At 35.6% G+C, this 23855-nt stretch overlaps 1 protein-coding gene across 1 annotated transcript in view; it reads right to left on the bottom strand.

Annotated features, from left to right (window-relative positions):
- Positions 1-438: 438 nt before the first annotated feature.
- Positions 439-23855, bottom strand: part of LOC149803283 (meteorin-like protein) — a 32749-nt gene continuing 9332 nt past the window's right edge. The window contains exons 2-4 of the mRNA XM_089952967.1: positions 17084-17493; positions 6247-6303; positions 439-5399 (exon numbers count right to left, since the gene is read on the bottom strand). Coding sequence (XP_089809093.1) covers positions 5086-5399; positions 6247-6303; positions 17084-17493 — 781 coding nt within the window. The 3' untranslated portion in view covers positions 439-5085. The remainder of the gene's footprint in view (positions 5400-6246; positions 6304-17083; positions 17494-23855) is intronic.

The following is a 23855-nucleotide window of genomic DNA, read 5'->3' as shown; positions in this document are numbered from 1 at the left end:
TCGTCAAAACAAACTTATGATACGGGTATGCGCTTTTCTTGAGTAACGCAGAGAAGTTACGTATTAAATACTAGATAAAACCGTTAGCTCATATGTGTGATATTGCACTGACGTGAATATTATTTTTTTCTTTCACAACTGACTATGTATGAATGTAAAGTAAAATCTGTCATAACTCATTCATTTAACCGTTGACACAACATTTGGCAACATGAACATGGACACTGACCATAACTGAAGCCATATGAAAAAGAGAGTGACCATCACATAAACTAACACAAAGGAAAAAATACTATTTAGAAATTATTTGTGTTTGTTGGTAGTCATATTTTTATATTATATTTTTTTTCAGCATTCCAAAATTAATTAAATAAATCCCTTAAAAACATTGATATGCATGAAATTTAAAATAATAAAAGTAACATTTCAAAGAATTGATACATTGACATTAAAAGTTTTAATATAAAATCTTCATGTGACTTAATCCAAACTTAACATAATAGAAACTTACAGCTAAATTAATGTGATCTTAATTACTAATTTAACAATTTATTTGATGAACTAACAGCTTCAAAACTCCTTTTGTAGTTTTGATGATTAGGTGTGGGCTTACGGCATGAATTTACAAAGAGTCTACATATTTTTAGTGTACAAACTTGCATAAGATGGTTTGCAACTGGATGTAGTTAATACATACATACATATATACATGCATTTAATGAATAAATTTATTCAAAATTGTTCTACAAAATTCTTATTTTAACAATATCCAAATTCCGTTCAGAAACTTGATAAATGTGTTTATACTGGACAAAACAATACATCAATTGATCGTTGTTTCTTTCTTTCTCTGTTAACTTCAGGTCTAACTGTACACAATATACCTTTCTGACAGCAATGGTAGATACAACTTTTCAACAAGTCTATCTGTAGCATTTTTAGCAACATCTCATAAATACAAAATAAGGCAATACTCTGTCACTTGAGATCTACCAATATTTTTTTTTAAAAAACATTTTTAAAATACCACACCGCCATCTGATGCCAGGTCATACTCTCCCATCGTTTCATCGAGTCCAGCTGCAAATAACATTGATCATTATTTGCCATCACATTATGCACCAACAAATCAGGGTCTGTGTTGCTTGTTTCACTGATTAGTCCTAACAAGTTTCATAACCCCAGATCTTCCAGCACAATATGTAATGGAAGCACTGGGTCTATGCAGTGTGCAGTTGGACTTTACTTATAAGCAAGTACATGTGGCATTTTATTGAGAACAAAATCAATACAAAAATATTTTGTTAAAAATCTTTTATAAAATAAATTATACTTCCAGACACTGTTTGCAAAATTAATTTTGGTTTTTTTATATATAAAAAATCAACTAGGAAAACAGAAATGACTTCATAAACATTAAAGGATATCCAGAAGTATGGTAAATGATTATCAACATGTACAACTTTTTGTACACCCTTGCAACCCAAATATTTAAATAAATCACAAAATCTTGCATTAGTTATCAACCTCTAGTGTTTCCATATTCAGAAAAGGAGTACTGTACTCATATCTACTAGTTCCATATGTGGACATTAGCTGGGCATACCATATATACTCCCTTATGAGTTACAAGTTCTGCAAATGATACAGACCCTCATCTGCCACTGTATAACATTTTTGCAGATCAGGGTATATGTTGTTTGTTCTACTGACTGTTCATAACAATCTGCATAGACCCCGATCTTCTAGCACATTATGCAGTCAGACCCAATTTATAAGTGAGTATATACAGTAGTAAATTCTGAACAGTACTGACAGACAGGTCACAGTGACTGACCTTGACCTTTGAAGTTACAAGTAATAGCCTTGCCCCTTAAGCATACAATTTCTAAATGGAAGAGGGTATAGACCACAGGTTATCTCATAGAAACCAACTGTTTTTGAGTAACAGTGACCAAATAGCTATATCAGCAAGTCATCCTCAAAGACTGGTGTGTGAAAAACTTTTCACGAAAAACTAAAGTAAAATTAATGGCAAAACTTGCTTCAAATGGGATGCTGCTATCTTAAAAACATGTTCAATCTGAGGTACAAGTGTGCCTCTTATCTTGCTAAAATGTTTTGTGAAAACCATGTAATCAGCAAGGACACTTACAAAACAGCTATTTATTTTGGCTGATTTTTTTGTATGAGTGGTTCTTACATTTTTAAACAATTCTGCCAATTGTTTTCATTGAATGAAATCTGAAAATAATTCACAAATGTCCAAAGTGACCCAAATGCCACATAAACTACCACAGTCTTGGAACATTATTAAAATATTCATTAGAAGGAACATCTCAAATAACAGTGAAAGCTTGATGAAAATGAAACATAAGGATAAACAAACGCCATAAAAGTGAAAGATCTGGTAACCTGAAGCAACCAAAAAAATGGTTAGATTCATAATTTTCTCAATACATTTTATTTTTTAGCTTTGGGTGGGCTGGTTTTAAAGGCACTTGTAATACATTATTGGCTATATCATGCCAGTGAAATAGGAGCAAGTGCCTTCCCAAGTACATACAAAGGCAGGTGACCTGGTCTTATGCCAGTGGGTATTGAACCAGCAACCCTTGAATTGCGAGTCCAATGCTCTACAGAGTTTACACAGATTGTAGTACAGGGTTGCAAGTCATGGTTTTTGACAAAAACAAAAAATAATTTCATATCAAAGATCTCCCAACAGTATTCATTTATAATTTATAATATCAGCATCCAAACCAAACCAAGGAGTTACATGAGCTGACTGTAGATCTTCAATAAATTGTTTACATTTTTACACTTTTAAAAGATGTGAGTGAGCATCATAGAAATTAAATTTATTCAAGCCATAAATTCATATATATATATATATATATATATATATATATATATATATATATATATACTCTCACACACAAGCCAGTCATAAGTTTACACAGGATGAAATGGCACCACCACATCATTAAACTTTATTTGTGAAAAATAATAGTTATAAGATTAATAACTAAATGTAGTTATTTTAATGAAAAGCTGTACATTTATTTAAGTATAATGAAGAATAAAAGAACATGATCTGCAAAATGGTGTCACCATCCCTTAGCTTAATGACCTGGGCAATTGCAATTACCACTCTTTCCTTGTGATGGATATATATATATATATATATATATATATATATATATATATATATATATATATATATATATATATATATATATGGACCAAGATAGTTTTATTATATATATATATATATATATATATATATATATATATATATATATATATATATATATATATATATATATATATATATATAATATTAATTAATTATAGTCTATGCTCTCTTAAAGATGATGCAGAAACTATAAAAAAATACAATCAGTTAAGTACACTTTCTCAGAATACACTGCAATAGTCTCTGAACTGGAATCAACTGTAAAGAGCACAGACTCTTATCAGGGTCTATGTCTTTTAACTTGTACATGAGAATATGGTAGTTAGCTTTCTTGAATATGACTTAGTAAAAAGTCTCTACAATATGGTAAACAAAATCAGAAAAATTGACATCAATGAATTTTTTTTACATTATAAGGTACCAATACAGTGAACAAACTTCTTAACATCATAGGCACGATTGTTAACAATGTATAAAATTGCCATCAGAACAATGGTAGTAACCAGGTTTTTTTTAAAACTGTGAAGAAAGATTATTCTACTTGCTCTCTATTGCACAAACTCACATATGCAAACAAACACTTACACATTGGCTCACATACTACTGCAGAGAAAGATAATAGTATTTTATACATGTTTGGTGTAGAACAATGAACAATAGTAGTAAAGCTGAGTGAAAATGTGAAAAAGGCAGTGCAATGTCGACGCCGAGAACAGCAGTCAACTCTACAAATACAGTGAAGTTAGTTTGCAGCTGTGCTTTTCAGGAGATCAATATGAAAGTAACCACGTTAGTCTAAAAAATACTTTGCCACCACCAAAAAGTCTGCATTGCATATTTAATATCAGCTCTTGTTAGAAATATGTACATCTACCAGTATTAACATCATATGACTCCTTCATCACAACAAAATGTGCCAAACATACTGTACTGTATATTACTGGAAATCCATTCAAAGTCTTCTCGATACTGACCCATTACAGGTTCCCAGTGAAATGGCCCTCCACAAGCATACAGAATTTGTCCATTTAAACATTTTTTATTGCCTCAAGAATATACGACAAAGGGCAAATGGACTGGAAACAAGTTTACATAAGTTTTGGAGTTCCATTCCATGAAGAGAATTTGTCTTTCATAAAATCATCTATTTCCCATAATGTGTATTCATCAAAGAACACAATGTAGGGAAAGTGCTGGACTGCATTCCTGGGATATCATTCTTTTAGGCTATATTAAGCATCACTGTCTCAAGGAATATTTAAACGTTCTATATGAACTTCATACTGTATTGTACATATAAACTGTCCTTAGACTTTGGTCCCATTAACACTTCGACCGTGAGAAATTATTTTCCATGTAAATTTGTTCAGATTATGTCAACTGGTATGACAGCTATGTCTTGTACTTGACTCCTGTTCTTTCATGAAACCTCCAGTCTGTTTTTCACTACATGGACTGGTGGGTGTTTTGATCTTATTCACTGCCTTCAAAGTGAAAGTGTCTCCGTTGCTGGAATTCCTTTTTAACATGCCAAGTTAAAAGCAAATTCCTGCATTCACAGGAGACCTTTCAGTGTGAACATGTCTCTGTTTTTGGAATTCCTTTTCAATACGTCTAGTGAAAGAGCAATTTCTAAAGTTCAACAATTACATTAGACCTGTGAAACTGCATCCATGTCCAAGAATTAGATGCATCTCAAGCTACATACTGAGAATTGTGGGAGAACTTATAAAGAAGCCATTATACTATTACTTCGACATTGTGTTTTTAAAAAAAGCATTCCATAACTCAACTCCTCTTCAATTATGCTTCCAAGCAACATCTAAATATCGATTTAAAATTATGCTGCCTTTATCATTCTTTTAACTACTTTTATTCTCCATCCATTAATCCCTAGAACACTCTAATATTCCTTCATCCTCAGCTCTTTTTACAAGCCTTTCCCAATCCGTTAAATATGGTGCACAACCAAATTTTAAATACCCTAATTTCAAACGTCCAGTGAATAGGAAAGTACCAGGTCCATGTCTTATTCCACATTTTTTAGGGGCCACTATTGTCCCTTGTAAAGTTTTTGATCCTCGATTTTTTCTGTGAAAAAGTGTATCTCGCTGCCGAATGATCTGCATCACATTGACACTAATCTCAGTCTTTTCCGTCTCATCATTGTGGAATACATCTTCAACAGTGCCGACCACCACTTTAAAACAAAGAAAAGATATTTTTAAATTTGAGAAATAAAGGTCTTGCATTAGTAGTTATTTGAACTCAATGATTGCTACATTTTGTGAACCTTGTCGAGCGAGACATGAAAACAAACTAATAGAAAGAATCTTCTATATCGTACAGAGATTGTTTGAAGACTGAAGTGGTTTGACATGAAGCATCTTGGATGATCTATTTTTGTTGTGACTAACGTAATGTCATGTTTGAAACATAGGACTATGCTGTCACATGTGTAATATGTCTATGACTATGTATGATAACTGACCTGTGTACAGTATAACTATGTTATGCCTTGTGTGTCATGTGTGACTGATATGCCATTTGTGTCATATATGATTATGATATGAAGTGTGTAATAGGGGCCTTTGTATGGATTCAAAAAATGTCATGTCAATGATTGCAATCTGATAAAACATATCACAGCTGATTTCTTATGTTCACGAGACCACAATGTCAGATTAAAAACTACCAAAGAAGATTTCCTATGACAAGCTGATGGAAGGAAAGTGAACTCAGGAGGTCAGAAGAAACACTTCCCAAACTCCTACAAGTCATCATTAAAACATTTCAACATTGACCTGATTTGTGGGAAGATCTGACACAGGACTGTTCCACCTGGCACTATACAGCATCATAATCATATACAAAAAATATTTGTCTTCTATATTGTTGCTGATATAGATCCATTGTCACTGATATCATTATCAGTAGAATTAATTAAGTAATAACATTATGTCCAATAAAATAGGACTTCATTATCAACAGCATGTAGGCCCAATTTGTTCAATAAAAGATGAAGCAATAAATGAATTAAATCTTACCAAAATCACTTGAACAGTAGGCTCGTAATATCTCACTCTCACTACACGGGCGACATTCTGGAAAATAAAGAACCATTCTGAAATAAGTAATCTTTTTAATTATGTCACCCCACCCCATTTTTGATGCACTGATTTTGTTCCTCATGAAAGGATGGTAAGGAAGTCAGTTCAGGTCAAGTCTCTTTGCAATGCTGTTTGAATCAGTAAATCACTGGGTGGGTGGGTGTTGACAGCAAAATATTATAATAACGAAAACAATGAGCCACTTTTCCTTCAAAAATGAAAATGGAGAGGCATGGGTATTTGTCCTTTGTAAAGTCAGAGTGTACAATGGGTTTGCAGTGGAAAAAAATTCAATACAAGGCATTTACAGTAAATAAAACTTCCTTACTATTTCACACGATGTCAAGTTTACACACTCGCTCACTGAGTACTGGTTGTACTAGAAACATTCCCCGGCTGTGAGTCTGAGTCCTGAGTATGATAAAAAGGTGTGTGCGTGTTCCTTACTAGTCATCTGTACAAGATGCATTATATAACTGCTTATATAATGCTTAAAAAGTTATAATCACATCACCTATATCAAACCTACATCTTGCTGGAGACCTCTCAAGCATGGAAGGAAGACGTTAATAGAGACCACAGAATTAATGTAATGTACCAGTCATCAGATATTTTGATCGATTTTGCATCAATTGATTATTCGACTATTAATTATTCCCCAGAAAGTATCGCTACAGGACTAACACTGTTTACAATATACGAAACAACTGATTTTTACTTGGTGCATGTAAATGTCTACGGGAGCTGTACAGAGTATCTGCAGGATTTGTTCTGGCCGTTTTCAACACATCACCAGCTGAGATCAACATGTCATGGAAACCTTCATTTGCCAAAACCAAGAACAGAGCAATTCAAAAATGTTTCCAATGCTCTTGTACAGTTCTGTGTTAACAAACTTCCAATACATGTAAAATCTGCACAAAATATTACAGCATTTAAAAACAGATATCATGAGTATGTGTGTTGTGATACTTAGAGATTATAATAGAATTTAATATTTATAATACTAAAATACATTAAATTAAACAATAATTACTATTAGCGTTTATATGATGTAGACTGATATCGTTTTTTCTTACGAGCAATAGTCCTTGACTAAATGAGTCTTCCGGTATAAATAAATTATTAGTATTAGTATTACTGTAGTTGTTGTTGTTGCTCCTGTTCTTATTATTTGCATATATTTAATCCATGCATGCTGTCTTTTTATATAGAATGTTCAATTAAAATCAATAGTATCCAAAGAAAAAATGTCTCTGATAATTTAACATCACACTAATCTGCAGACCGCCGACACGTGACTGCCTCTGCTATCTGCTATCCAATTTTTTTATATTATCGCCATATGTCCTACTGAACTAAGTAAAATTCTTTGTCAAAAACATTTTGGAAAAAAAAATATTAGCTCATGTTTATTGGAGCACTTTCGTTGTCAAATATTTAGTTTCGGAGAGGCGTAGTTTTGCACGTTGTCAAGCTCTTTAATTTCGGAGTTAAGTAAATACTGCATGTAGTTCGCTGTCCCATACTTCTTGATTAAAATGGTTGCTTTAAATGCTGCAACGTTCAGACGTATAAACGGCTTAGTTTCCTTTACTGACAGTAAATGTTTACAAAATCAGTAAATGTGGAAACAAACATACCCAGCTGCCTTGACACTGGAACAATCATTTCCAAATAATTTATGTATTCCTACATTTTGCTTACAATGATTGTTTGGTAGGGTTTTTATGTTAATTCGTTTTTAAAAACATGTATCTGATTTTCTAGTCCTACATGTAAAACCTTGACGATGATATTTACGTTTTGAGCGTCAGGGTCTTACCGCCTAACTAACGGCGCCGTGTAGCATGTTTTGATGCCGACTAACATCATAACGAAAGTCAAATTTTCAGGAATATCTAACACAACTGGCAACTAAAATAACGACGCTTTTCTGCAAAGTCAAGTCATGATGTTTTAGTCAGATTTTACTTACTCTGATGTGTTTTCTCTAATAAATTCAAATTCTCACAAAAGAAATGGACACGTTTTCAAGTTTCGTTGGCCTACATTTCAGTTGGCTGAAAAGTGATGAAAGCCGGGAATGCCGAAATTGGGTTAAGTTGAAATATTAATCGTTATCAAAACGAATTAAAATATGTTGGGCCTATTGGAACAGTTAACACCGTTTCGTTTCGTTCAACAAATATATCCCCCACATGAACCTACTTTAACATACTTCGGCATACCTCGACTACCGTGCTGACAGAACATGTGATTGAACATTTAAGAAAAAGAAAAAAAGAAAACACCGCTTCAAGTTTGTAGGCCACTGGGTAGCTTCATGGTCATCGTAGATCCTTCAAAAACGTTTAGGCAGTACATTATTTTAAAAAAATTCGATAACGGATCAGGATTTTAAAAATATCATATACGTATATGTTGTTGCTGTTGTTTAGTGCTATACATGATGGCCAGTATAAATGGCGGAACAAGAATCCCGTATGATCACCGACCCACGGGAAACTACTGGCTAGCTTTCTCACATAACCATATTGGTCAAACCCATGAGGACAGAGGTGAGGTAACAGTGATCAGGAAAGGCAAGTACATCTGAACACTCGGCCCCCATCCCCCGGTCCCTGTACATACATGTAACAGTAGGAAACAAAATCACCACACTCTACTGATTTTTACTTTATCAGATATATTCCACAAATATATTGTCTTACAAACTAAACCTGCCATAATACAAGGTGAAGAATGAACAAAAATGAAGAAAAAAAACATTCGTTAAGCTAGGCACATTAGAGCTATCTGTCAACAACTATTCAGTAAGAATAGCGGATAGATAGGATGAAAAGTTGAATTCCTGATCATTTCAGTAAAATGGTACCATTTCAGTTACTGTAAACCATGCTAGTATTGAGATATTTTGGTAAACGTTGCAGTCTTAATCGCTTCTGAAAAAACCCATATCTGATTAGAATCCGATCTCCACCTTCATATATGGAGATCTAATATTTTTAATCAGATTGGAAAAACCACCAGAACTAAGTTTGACATCACACAAGCAGCAAGATTATGCACGAGTGTCATTTAACGTAAATGTTATTTAAGTTGGTGGAAAATCTAATGAGAATTTTCAGACAATAATGACCCCAAGTATTTGTAATTTTAGTTGTTTTACTGATAAAAAGCATGAAGACGACGAAAGCCACGAACACATACACACACACACACACTGCTGCTTGATAAGTGGGCGGCGGAGTGATTTAACAAAATTACATATTCTGCCATGTATTTTTTTTTAAATATACATATTCTGCACTGTATTGGGTTTTACAGTATGTATGTATGTATGTATGTATGTATGTATGTATATTTAATTTGAATAGTGTTTAATTTGTGTTTGTTCATGATTATAGATTGTAAAAGCCTACCTGACTAGTGACATTTATTTTATAAACAACACGCGACCTAGGTCAAGTGGATGGGTATATAAAGGTGTTTACTTCAGGATTACTTATTCCTACCATAACATATTAAGTGGAATTGGTCCTATTGTTGTGTTCAGTTTTTATTTGAGAGGATTTATTAAAATTAATCACTGGAATTACAGACCGCTCCGGTGGCCTAGTGGCTAAAGCGTTCGCCTCGGATGCGGAAGATTGCGGATTCGAACCATGTTTGAGTCATACCAAAGAACTATAAAAATGGTACTAACAGATGCCTCGTTAGACGCTCAGCATAAAGAGATTATTGTTAGGACTGGTCGGCTTGGTATCAGGATAATGTGACTGGATGGGACATCATGCTACTTGTCTGCGGCATGATGCCCCAGTATAGACATCACTGTAAACTGCCACACTGCAGATATCATAGCGATATGACTGAAATATTGTGAAAACTACGTTAAAATTCCAAATCACACACAAACACTGGAATTACAAAATGCTCATTAACTTCATGGACTAAATCACTATTTTAAGAATATGGTGAATTCATAAAAGGACATTTTAGGATCATATTCTGATATATGAAGTCTGTTGGCACACTAGCACATCTGAGACTAGTGGCGCATCTGCAGATTCAAATGGTAGTTATGGGGGGGGGGGTAAACTAACCTTAATTATGCCATACTTACTTGTATTGCGTAATTAACATATTTTCGTGCCGAAAACTCACTCTCCGTCTGATGTGGAAACATCCTCCCAAAGAGTGGAGAAAAGTCAGAATGACCATTTGCACACAACTCTGTCACATGAACATGCACAGAAGGTAGATATTACCTGTTACCTTTTCACAGACAACGATTACGCAAGACATCAAAGCAAAGTGGGAAGAATAAATTCGTAATAGTGACAAGTAAGTGTTGCATAATTAAAACTAGTTTTACACCCCACCCCACACAGAAAAACAACATTTTAATAGCAGCAATTACTTATCCTGCACCTATTACGTAGCTGATTTTGTCAGTTAGGTGGGTAGTCTGATGCTCTCGTTAAACGGATCAAAAACAGAAATTGAGTTCTAATCACCTTGAAGGGAGAATTCCATCTACAGAAGGTCGATGTCTCTCTCTCTCTGATCCATATTTTGTGCCGTAACAATAGGTTCTAGATAGAAACAAAAGCATGTGATGAGTTGCAGTGCTCTACCTCCCAATGGAACGGAGCAACCCATTGTTACAATGATAAACCTCCATAATGGAAGGGACCTCCATAATGGAAGGGCATAACCCACTTTCGCAATGCTATACCTCCCTAAGAAAAAGATGCAACCTGCTGTTGCTGTGCTCAACAACCCTAAAGCGATGATGCAACCCGCTGAAACCAGAAACAGCCAGTGTCAATAGACAAGACATGAAACTCACTTCTTCATCTTGCAGAAGATAGAGTAATTAGGAACACAGCTTGAGTATGAAGTTTCGAAAGGAAGTTTCCCTCAATGGTTCACACGGGGCTTGGTTAATAATCATAAAACACAAGATTCAATCTGGGCATATGAGAGCTGGAGACAGGGTCCTGGAGCTCAAAATACTTAATAAAATCGGCAAGGTGATGGCAGCTCGATAGCCCTTAATAGTGGATAATGAACACCTTTTGGTCTTAAGAAGGAACAATGGATAAATCAGCAATAAAGTTACAGAGAGGCAGAAAAGATCAGCGTGTTTCCTACTGCACAAATTACAGAAGATTCTCCACCTCGCATCATAGACCTTGGATGTAGAAGCTCTCCTGGCCTGAATGACAACTCGGCCCGAAAATTGTTCTGGCGGAGAGATCGCTTGAGACGAGCCAGGACTGAAGGTGGAATATGTGTGGGGTGTTGTGGAGAAGGGATAACCGGTGTCATGACAGGATATCACTCATGTAGGGTAGAGACTTGGGTCGATTGATCAACAGGTCTAGGAGATCACCGAATCATGTTCGCTGAGGCCAGAGTGGTAATGAAGATGATCTGAGCAATGGAAGTTCTGACCTTCTGCAGAACTTGTGGTAGCAGTCGGAAAGGTGGGAAGGAATAAGCGAATAATCGATCCCACTGGAAGCTGAATGCATCTACTGTCCATGCTCTCTGATCCAGAACAGAAGACACGTAAAATGGCAGTTTGTTGTTCAGCCTGGTCGCAAGCACGTCCACAAGGAGTCTTCCCCAGAGGGAGAACAGGAACTCTGTTATTCAGTGGTGAAGAGACCATTCTGTGAGAATGGTTTGGTCTGTTCTGGAAAGGTTGCCCACAAAGGTGAAATTCTCTGAGGCTGCCCAAATGAAGAAGTTCCAGACCTCTATGCAAGAGAAGGGGTGTATGTGCCTCCGTGACATCATAAATATGATATAAACAGACGTGTTGTCTGAGGAGGTCATACCACATCAGCTCCTTATTCTATCGATGAACCCTTGCAATGCTAGCAACACTGCTTTCATTTCTAGGGTGCTGAAGTGGACGGACGATTCGGTCCGAATCTAAGAAGTATGCAAAATTAAGCACACTGGCTCTAATTGAGCACTCCAACTGCAATCTGACACATCAGCGAACAGATAGGAGTGGGGATCGTGAGCGTGCTTGGGACAGACCAATGAATAATCTTTCATGCATATAGACAACAATGTTGTTCTTTCCTAAGCAAACACAACTGACTCAGAAGGATTAATATTGATAACTGACCAGTCGTGTTTGCTACATACACATAAAACTAAAATAATCGTGTGTATGTGCGTGTGTTACTATGCTGATTGATAATCCAGTTATTTGTTAAGGCAGATGAAATCGAAACTGTGCTCATTAAAAACGTATTATGTCACCTGTGCATAATGAAAGGTTCCACAGGATGATTTAAAACGATTTCAAAACTTAAAAGCTTCAAGAATGTAAAATAAACAAAACTATTTTAGTGTTATCACGACTATGTCTTAAAAACTATGTATCAGAAAGAAGCAAAACCAACAAGATTAGTAAAAGTTAAAAAACACTTACAACATTGTGAATTAAATCCCAATGTCCTATCACAAGTCCAAATGTATAGAATGTTCCCAAGAAATCCAAAACTCGTGAATGTCTTGAAGTAACATAATGATAAAATCCAGAATGTCTTTGAAAGAGCTCGCAGTAATCGCAAGGTAGTGTTTTAATTCAAAAAGTCAAATAGCTCATGGTAATTACAGTGAATAATATCTGAACACAGTTGCAAATTCTGATCATAGATTTCCAAAGTCTGATATGAACCAGGAATCAAAACTTGTTTACAAAGTCCCCTTAAATACAAACTGCACTTGATCTGCGATGCATTAGAACTTTCTGGAAAATACATGGAAAATTCCACCGACTCTTAAGCAAGTTAAAACCATGAACTTAAATTTAAGTAAACATCTTGTTCACCAATTAAAATCATGACAAAAATCAGATAGGCAAAACTCCACACCCTGAGTCACGATCATAACAAAAGTAAGGTACACAATACAAATTAGATATACATCCGTGTAAACAACCAGCTTGCTCACTTTTCTCGACTGGTTCCTGGAAAAACCCATTTTTAGGGAAGGGAAGAGATTTCTCGCACTATACATACTCAGAAGGTTGTTGTTGTTGTAGGGTTTAACGCCATTTTTCAGCACACGATAGGCTATACATGGCGGCCAGTATTAATGCTGGAGAAAGAACCCGCGAAAACACCGGAAAGAACCACCGACACACGAGAGGCTACTGGCAAGCTTTCTCACATACCCACATTGGCTGAATCCGAGACTCGAAACCACGCAAAGGTGAGGTGAGATGACAGTGATCCGTAACGGAGAGCGCTTTCGGCCACTCGGGGCCCCGATATACCTACAATAAATGCATTTTAAAAATTGTATTTTTAGGAAAACCTGAGTAAAACCTGTATTTTTTTAAGCACATATTTTTCTCAATTATATTAAAATTGTATTTTTTGGTTTGTTTTTGTTTTCCTTCGTTTTAGAGGCAATACATACTTCTGCAAGTAGTTGCCACTCTATGCAAATGGATAAAAAATGTAAAATGCACGATTCACATCAGGTGCACTAATCCTACAATAGCCTGAACTATTCAAGGAATGGTGAGGTCAGACAGCTCAATTACATAACATACATCTTTAAAAGACAAGCAAAATGTGTGGCTGATACAGTATATATCCTCCTAACTTTGACAAATTTAAATCACCTGGGTTTTTAATGGACTGAGATTCCTTTGAGAAGTGTGTTGTCTTACATACGAATGTTTATATTTATGCTTGTGTGAGCAACCTCTTTATTCCACTGACTAAAAACTCCTCGTGTTTACAATGAGCAATATCAGCACTTTTTAAAATGTGTTTTGCACATACTTACTGAGGTATATCGTGCAACCTTTTGTTAAACGTGTCATATTAAAACATTTAACAAAAAGTCCTTCCCACCATGTTAAATGGTTGTTTCCATAACAGTCGAATTAGACGAAGTAATGTATGTATTAGCAGAAGAAGAAGAAGAAGAAAAAACAAACAACAGAAGACCCTGATAAACACTGCTATGTATCACAGCCAACGAAACCAAAAATATGTAAGTTATTTAGACACGTTCTTTTTTAAATCAGGAAGAAACTTAAAAAAGACGAAATTATTTTCTTTTAAAAAAAATACTTTCAGATATACTGAAAAGGTTTTCGTTGCATGGAAAAGTGTTGTTTTGTTTATAAAATAACTTAAAGACAAAAATGAACGAAAAATTATCTATTTGAAACAAAGATTATATCAATTTTATTTCAAAATTATGTTTAACAAAATATCGAAAATGTCTTTATTACTTTGAAAAGTATGTTTGGGTTATAATGAAAATCTTTTTATTATAACACAAATATGTTTCGAAACAAAGAACATTTGTGCTTCTCTTTCTGGTTGTATGTAATACCTAGCATTGCTCATACCAAATTTGAAAAACATTTATAACTGAAGTAACTCTATAAAAAACATCTCCAATCAAATGGAAAACGAAAGAAAAAGCTCAAAAAATAAAGTTTTTCTTAAAACCAATATCAGCGTTTTTTAATTAAGTTATGAAATACAAACCGTCATGTTCGGGTTAATATTGTTAGTATTAATGCAACTCCTAATATAGGAATATCGATGAAAATATTCTTTGTTAGTCCCAATAAGATTGGGATCAAATCCATGCTAAGTACGACTCGCTAAGAACAATATATAGGCTTACAGTTCGTTTATTATACTGCAGGATCTAAATTAAATAGACCAAATACATCTGTTGCAAAACGAGATTATCATAACATACAACTGCACCACAAGAACTTACATCAAACTGTGCATGATGTATGAATGGTCCTAATATACTTGTCTTTCTTGGTTGTCCCCATTTCACCTGCAGAATTTCTGGCTTTTCCGTTAATGGAAAAACATATTTAAAAAAAATAATACATAAGTTGCCATATTGGAGCTACGAAAGTTATTATTAAAATATTACTGCACTGAAACACCATCTTGTTTATATGGATTGGAGATAAATGCCGATATGTTATGACTGTAGATGAAAGAACGAATCGTAGGTCTTAGTGAATAGACAAAATATGGACATGTTTATCCACGTTATTACATTCAAAGACGTTTGCTGTATGATCTCACAAATTGGTACCCATGTATTTAGATGCCATCGGCAACACCCAGGGGATGGTATGGTAATTTATCATGCACGATGAATGCATAAATTTCAATAACCTGATCGTATTTAAAGGTCTGGAGCATTTTCAAACTTTGAACACGGTGTACTAACACAACTTTAAGTTCTTTTTAAAAATGTAATTTCTCAAGCGAAACTGTCTTACTGCTCTGGTAGATGTTAAGTGAATCGGAAATACAATGCAGTTTTGCTAAAATGATCACGTTTTCCTATATCACCTTAGAAACCGTGGAATAGCTTGCAAGATAATCTACATGTTTCACAGTAAAAGATAACAACAGCACTCCCTCATTATAAGGTCGTTTATTATAACACGGTTTCTGTTAATAAAGCGACTATGATGAAGGAACCAATTACCATGTCTTAATTATTAGATGGTCTCACTATAAGGTGGCATCATCAAACTTCATTAGGTGGTAGAAAATGTACAATTACCATGTCTTAATTGTTAGATGGTCTCATTATAAGGTGGCATCATCAAATGAACAGAGTTATAATGAGGGGGTACTGTATTTTACTCTGTAAAATGAATCCCAGATGCCAATATCTTACCTGAAGATTGCAACTTCTGAAAAACATAGTTGTTTCACAACGGTGAGGAGGAGCTGCATGAATTACATCCAACCCACCCACACGATTTCGCTTGTAATCATAACAACAGTAAGCAGTGTAGATATTATTTTATGGAAAGGAAACTCTGGCTCTTTGTATTTTAAACTTTCTGAACAAGAAATGGAGGTTCAAACCCGAAATTTCAAAATAAGAGATGACACTAAAACATATGTATGACTGAAATCTAACATGTCTGTATCTTGACATAAGTTAGGAAGCCCTCAAAATGTTTAAGGAGTCTAGCTGTTTTCGAGCTTATTTCAAGATTAAAGATTTTGTAGCTTTAGTTCAAGTTTTGTGCTAAAAGTGTTTCAACAACATGGATAGTGGTCTGGAGTACAATTTCTGGCCTCTCTATCATAGATGCTGATTTTTGACTGATCAGAATATCAAAGTAAGATTTAGAGTCGAGTAAAGTTTTATGGAATGCCAGAGCTTGAATCTTTGTTTGAGACTAGTGACTGTCAATCACAAAGGACTTTACTTCTGAAAGCCACTTTTAACTGGCCGAGGGTGAAATCTCAATCTCAGGCTCTGAGATCTCCAAGTCCAATCTACTCTGTTTGTATACGGGTGTAGCACATAAAGGTACATACGAATTACATAGGTGGAACTAAATTACACAAGTAATATCTCGCATCATTAGAAATAATAACCTGCCTAAATATAGACATGATGAAAGTTATGTTCAAAGATGGAGAAAGACTTTCTGTTTGGGATTTTGTAACATTTACGTCATTTTTCAGCACATTATAGACTATACATGGGAGCCAGTATATATGGTGGAGAAAGTTTGAAAGAACCTTAGAAGAATCACGAATCCACAGGAAGATACTGCCAAGCTTTCTCACATACCAGAGACTCTAATTCAAGTGGATTTAGGTGAGATGTGTGAGTGATCTGTAAAGGCAAGCACCTTAGATCACTTGGCCACTTGGGGTCCAGGGAGAAAGACAAGATACCGATAGAAAGACAGTTGGATATAGCTTACCTTCCAACGGATCCAACATCATTCGCCTTGACAGTAACTCCATATCATAGTGAATTAAAATCCTTTCGAAAACACTTATATTAAACGTCCTTTCTGCTTCTATATACAACACTATGCTAGCTGCTGACGTCAAGCAAGTTTCTTTTGTCTTTCCATGTGCAATAACTAACGTTTCAAATTCAAATCTAGCAGATGGATAATCCTGATCTGATGACTTTGTATATGTTAAAGACTCCTTTGAGACTATCAATCTCATCCTTCCACTATCTATCACAAAACACATCTGGAAATCACCAGAATGTAAAGGTTTTAGCTCTAATCGTAGGGCACCATACGGCTGTAGCCACGTGATCGTTCCTTCTTGACATCGTGCTTGGACAGACCGTACCCGGGACTCGTCCTGTTCATCCCTGAAGAAAGAGATGGGGGTAAAATAGATTAACATTGGATCTAAATCTCAGAATGCTTATATTCGTATCTATCTACATGTACATACATACATACATAGATACATACATACCTACATACATACACAAATACATACATACATACATACATACATACATACATACATACATACATACATACATACATACATACATACATATGTACATGCAACAAGAGATTCTCGAAGGGACTAACCCTTTCTTGTGCAAAAATGATTGCCAGGAATTCAAGACCGTTTCTTCCTTTTAACTATCAAGTGTTGAAACCATCTACGATATTCGTCAGCAATAACACAATTTAAAAATTAGCATACTGGATGCCAGCTGGGCATCATTTCCATTTGGGACAAAGAAGACATCATCAAAAGTATTTTGAAGAAAATTCCTCATCATATTCAGGTGGAGTAGAGACAACATGATTGTTAAGATAGATGGCATGGGTGTCATATAGAATGTATGACTGGCACTATTTTCATTTAAGACTTGGTGATAACACCCTTTCATAATGATCACCCATTCAAATGGAGTAGCGACAACCATATTAGCAAGCTATATTGGATACACAACTGGAACCATTTTCGATTAGGAACAGTTATGTATCGTAACCGGTGTGTGTGTGTGTGTGTTTTAGATTTTTAACGTAGCTTTAACAATTTGTCAGTCATATCGCTACGATGTCTGCAGTGTGGCAGTTTATAGCGATGTCTAGCACTGGGACATGTAGCATGATGTCCCGCCCAGTCACATTATTCTGGCACCAGGCCGACCAGTCCTAACACTAAGCTCTTAATGTTGAGCGCCTAGTGAGGAACCATTTTAATAAGTTTTTGATAGGACTCCCCTGGGACCTCCCGCATCTGATGCGGACGCTCTAACCTCTAGACGGTCTAATGGTAGAATCCCATATTGATGTAGCCATCCATTACGAGAGGAGCAGCGTAGCATTTTCAAGTGATGACCTACCATTGAGAAGGAGTAGCGATAACAAGTTTTTCAAGATGGTCATCCTAGGGCCACATTGGATGTCAAATCGGAAACATTTTCACTTAAAACCAACTGGACATAATAAGAATTCTGGTGAAAACCCAGAGTCAATATGACTTTTTGAGGGCTGTGATAAGAGTTTCCAAATGACTGTCATATTGGATGTCAGACTGGCAGCATTTTTAAGAAAGAACAACTCTATACATCATGAGAAGTCTTGTGGTGAAAACACCACATTCATACAACATAAACTAAAAAGAATTTTAAAGATGGTTGTCCTGGCAACGACAACGTTGCCAAAGAGGACATCAAGGCTATATTAAACAAAGCCAGAAGTGCTTTCAGCAGACACTGCCCTATTTGGAAATCAAAATAATATAGCCTCAAGACAAAGATCAGACTTTACCATAGTATCGTAAAGTTGTTACTGTTTTACGGCTTGGAGTCTTGGAGAGTAATGAAGACAGCCATAAGCAACATAAACTCATTTCACAATAGTTGCCTTCATAAAATCATCTATTGGTCAAACAATATCTCTAATGTGAATATATATCAAAAGATGGGATGTAACAACATTTTCCTGGCGATCAAGATGCACGGGATCAATTGGTTCGGTCATGTAATGAGGATGTCCCAATAACAGATACCCAAAGTAGCCCTCAGATGAACAACAGCTGGTAAGCGTACATGTGGACGGCCAAAGATAACCTGGAGAAGGACAGTGATGACCGAGCTAGAAGAGATGGGACGTTCCAGGAAAGCCATACTCAGTGACGTCACTCGGGTTGGTGTCACCCCCATGGTCCTCCTTCCGTAACAGACCATACAGAATCCTTAGTAATGTCATTTTGGTGTCACCCCCTCTGATGGTGTCACCCGGTGCAGTCCGCACCCCCCGCATCCCCCTAGCGACGCCACTGCTGTCCCTGCTAGCCATGTATTTAACTATGATCGGTTATCCGCTTATGAAATCCGACTAGACCGAGCAGTGTGTGCTCTGTAAAATCTGCAGTTTTTCATTTTGGTGTCATCCCTCTGAGATGGTGTCACCCGGTGCGGTCCGCACCCCCCTAGCGACGTCACTGGCCATACTGTTATGTATATTTGATTTAATTATATCTGATTTAATATATATATATATATATATATATATATATATATATATATATATATATATATATATATATATATATATATATATATATATATATATATTTCAATTTAATTGTTTGTCAGTTTTATTTTTTTTATTACATGCTATTGTACTGTAAATGTATTCACTAGAGATGATATTTTTCAGAAAATAGTTTGACCTTTTATAAACACCAGGTGTTGATCTAGATCCTGACCTTGATTCAAAATTCGTAGCAACCACGTAAAGAAATTCTATTTTTATTTTAAAATGATTGGTTGTTGTCGAGGTCATGAATGGACTGCGTGTTTATGATGTAAACAATTTAATTTTTTATTTTATTTCTTAGGGTAAAATTATTGGTTTTTGTCAGCGCCACACTGGGTGTGCGTGACCTTTAACAAGTACCTAATTTCCACGAGCTTCCAGAACATGATCACGTGACCCCCTGTTTACGTTTTAGAAGACGATATAATCTTTGTTTTGGAGAGTTATTCTCAGTAGAAGTTGGGCTGTTACACTGGAAGTTGTATGTTGTGCTGTTATGCAGCTATTTCAAATTAATTAGATTGGAGTTATTTCAAATTACTTGGATTTAAAAGGATTAATTCTGGATGGTGTACAGATGACATGTCTAAAAGTTGAGTCTTTTTTTTTTTTACATGGGTTGCCTGAGGAAACGGTTGAGCATAAGATAGCAGGACATGGTCCTAAATACCGAAGAGTTCATACGGGCAGGTCCTCCAAGCATCCACACACTGCTGATGGACGTAACAGATGATATCGGCAGCCCACGTTACCACTATGTCGGAATAACGATTACCAAATAAGATCTTCTACGGCGAGCGGAAGGAGGGAAAGCATGGTGGTCATATGAAACGCCGCACAGAATCCCTCAAATCAACTGTGAAACACTTCAACACTGACCCTGAGCCTTGGGAAATCATGCACAGGATCGCTCCACCTTTCGTAGTCTTATCAATTCTGGAGCTTCAGACTTTGAATGCAGGATAATTTCAGCATATCCTTTAGTTTTCAAGCCAACCCAAGAGGTATCTCCTATCCAGAGTGCCACAGAGCACCAATTGGCCGGATCAGCCACTCTTGTACCACTCACAGAAACCAAATCAGTTACTGACGTCATGGTCATCTTCGAACTGGAAGGACGAACAACATAAACAAATATACATGTCATAAGAGACCGACCATATAATTTTCGAAGGAAAAAACAACTTTTAAACCATGTACCTATTCGATGTTTCTTCCAGCTGGAGAATTGACAACACAGAAAAGAGACAATCCACAGTGTAAATCATCTATACAAAAAAACACACCAACCCCCAAAATAATTTCAGCTTCAGCATCTAAAACATTGGATCTGAGGAACTTTTTAAATATATTTTTAGGGAGTGAGTTTCAGTGGAGAAACCTTTGTCTGTTTATATTACTCAGGAATTAAGTTTGCTTGGTAAATCTGAGGATAAAACTGACAAACATTTCCAACATAATAGTACACATATCACAAAACGCATGAGCTGTTTTGAATATGATGCAAATTTAAAAGTATTGCATCTTGTTACAATGTTGTTGTTGAGACTTTTCATTACCGGTCCAAATGCTAGGATTTGTATGTATATTTACTTTTTAAATTTTTGTTTCTGTTCATTTAGAAAATAAAGAGCAGAAAACAGAACAGTATTGTTTATAATTTTTTTAAAAATATCCAAATGATTCTTTAAAAAATTCTGATCTGCGTTTTAGAAAGAGACTGAATCTTTGTTTGTTAAAAATATATACTTAAATCATCACTAAGTTCAATTGATCAATTATTTTTTTGCAATTGAAACATAAAAATAGAGTTTGAATGTACTGTTAATTAATTAGCTTTCTGTTTAAAACTGAATGTATTTATGACCTGTCATTCTGTGAAATCTGCCCTCAAATTGGCTTGGAAGTAGAGTGTGTGTATTCAGTAAGTATGGTGTATGAGAAATGGTCACTTATTTGTCCAAAACCTATTTTCCATTAGAAAAGTAAGGAAAATCCCCTGCAGTTTAAATTCATTCATATGCCCTATACGACATTTAAAAAAAATAATTCAAAGCTAAAGAGTTAATCGCCATCTCAGCAATGCAGACAGACCAATGACACAACTGCACAGGAGATATCTAGGCTTAGTCCCGTTTATATTCGTCACATGAGCATTTTTCAGAGCATTGTACAATATCTTTCATAAAACGCAAAATGCCTGATTTATATTTTTAAGAGTATACATTCAAACAATAAAAAAGAATGTGACTAAAACGATGATATTCAATAAATATAAAACCACATTAGGGCTTTGTTCCAAGTAGGGAGAAAGAACTCCTTTGATATGGCGTAGGAACATAGGTCTCGGACTGACGGCCTTGATATGTTTTTTCAACGCATCAAACTCATTCTTTCCGCCTACTTGGAACAAAACAAATGTAGTTTTGTCTATATACGTATGATCCTTAAATCAATTTTTGACACTTGTCACGTATGCCAACGCGGTGGCCAAATGGAATGTTGTGAAACATATTCGGGCCAAATCCAACTTTCAGAACAATTTTATATTAACCTTTTCTTGTTAAAAAACATGTCACGTTTTAGCTATTTACTAATGCATGTTAATGTGTTAAGTTTAAAAGGCTGCAAATTATCCTACGAATTTCTGGAGCACACTTGCTTTCTGTCCAACTTTTAAGTAATTTTCTCAAGTCCATACTATTTTATCATTTGTTGAGTAAGTGTGTTTTATGTTTACTGTCCCTGATAAGTATCTTACCTGTGTGTTGTCATACCACTCAAAGTTTCCTTGACTATTATACAACAGTGTAGCTAGTTGCTGTTGTAGGGTTTAACGCCATTTTTCAGCACAAGATACATGGCCGCCAGTATAAATGATAGAGGAAGAACCCGGGAAAACCCCTGAAATAACCACCGACCCACAAGTAGCTACTGGCAAGCTTTCTCACATATCCACATTGACCGAATCCGAGACTCGAACCCACGCAAACAGAGGTGAGATGGCAGTGATCCATAACGGTGAGCGCTTTAAACCCCTCGGCCACTCGGGGCCCAGTGTAGCTAGTAAATGGTTGACTTCAGTATCAACACTTTCGATTTTTATCAGTATGCTCTCGAATGACAGTATAATGTTCATAACAGTCTCAGCTATAATGCATGCTTAATCATCCCACTTTTGTTAGATATTTTAAATTGCAACTAAAATTTGCATTATTCTTTCTATAGATTATTTTTAACTATCTTTCTTGCATAATAGACTCCTTCTGTTATTTGCTGCGTGATGGTGGATCAAAATTAAATGTCTAATTTACGATCTGGTTCATTACAATAAACATTCAAAAGTGGATGGAATTTTTCTGATTAATTTCCCATAAGTATTTCTTTAATATACGATCTGGTTCATTTACACTGAAATTCAAAACTTACCCCCACCTCCCACCCCAAAACAACCCTTCTTTTTCTACAAAAAGTGTTTACTTGAAATCTGTATACATCGGACAATTTGTACCGGTCAACCCAAGCATCCACTCTCTGCGCACGTCAGACAGCCCGGTTGCGGCGTTTGTATGCATTTCATTTGGTAAAAGCTATTTGACCGGTCTAGCTTCGGTTTGGGCGGAATCGCTGTTTGCGGGTTGTTAATGCTGATTAGTAATGTCGCCATTATCTGGCGTTTCATCAGACTTGCTGCTCTAAAAAGTTACTTAAACGAGATCATATAATCGTCTGTTTGGTGTCCAAGATGGTAAGAAATTCAGCGAGGTCCCATTAATTACATCATTTAACAAATTATTTTATACTTTCTTAATGTTCGTCCTACGGTTTGTCTCCATCCATCAAAAACCGACCCTTCACTGTAACTGCTGATGTAACTATTTACTTTCAATAAACCTTATTATTTTAATTAGAATTTATTCTTTTCCTCTTATTTTCAGTAGGCAATAACTTCGTTCTAAGGAAATGAGCCATCTTTCTTTTTGTTTTCTCTGTCGTTCTACTTTTAGACCTTTCTGTCCTTCCTCTTTCTCCAATATCAATATTATATCACCGTATACCCCTTTTAATAGAAGCGAACCTGGGCTAGAATAACTGAAATGCATGGGAATTATTTGAAAGTGTCACCCATCCGTTTGTTCACTAACTTCACTAATGTGCAACA

This window comes from Sinohyriopsis cumingii, chromosome 3 (genome assembly GCF_028554795.1).
Source record: "Sinohyriopsis cumingii isolate HCF-2022 chromosome 3, ASM2855479v2, whole genome shotgun sequence".
In the NCBI taxonomy this organism is placed as follows: domain Eukaryota; kingdom Metazoa; phylum Mollusca; class Bivalvia; order Unionida; family Unionidae; genus Sinohyriopsis; species Sinohyriopsis cumingii.
This window is presented reverse-complemented; position numbering and strand designations above follow the sequence as displayed.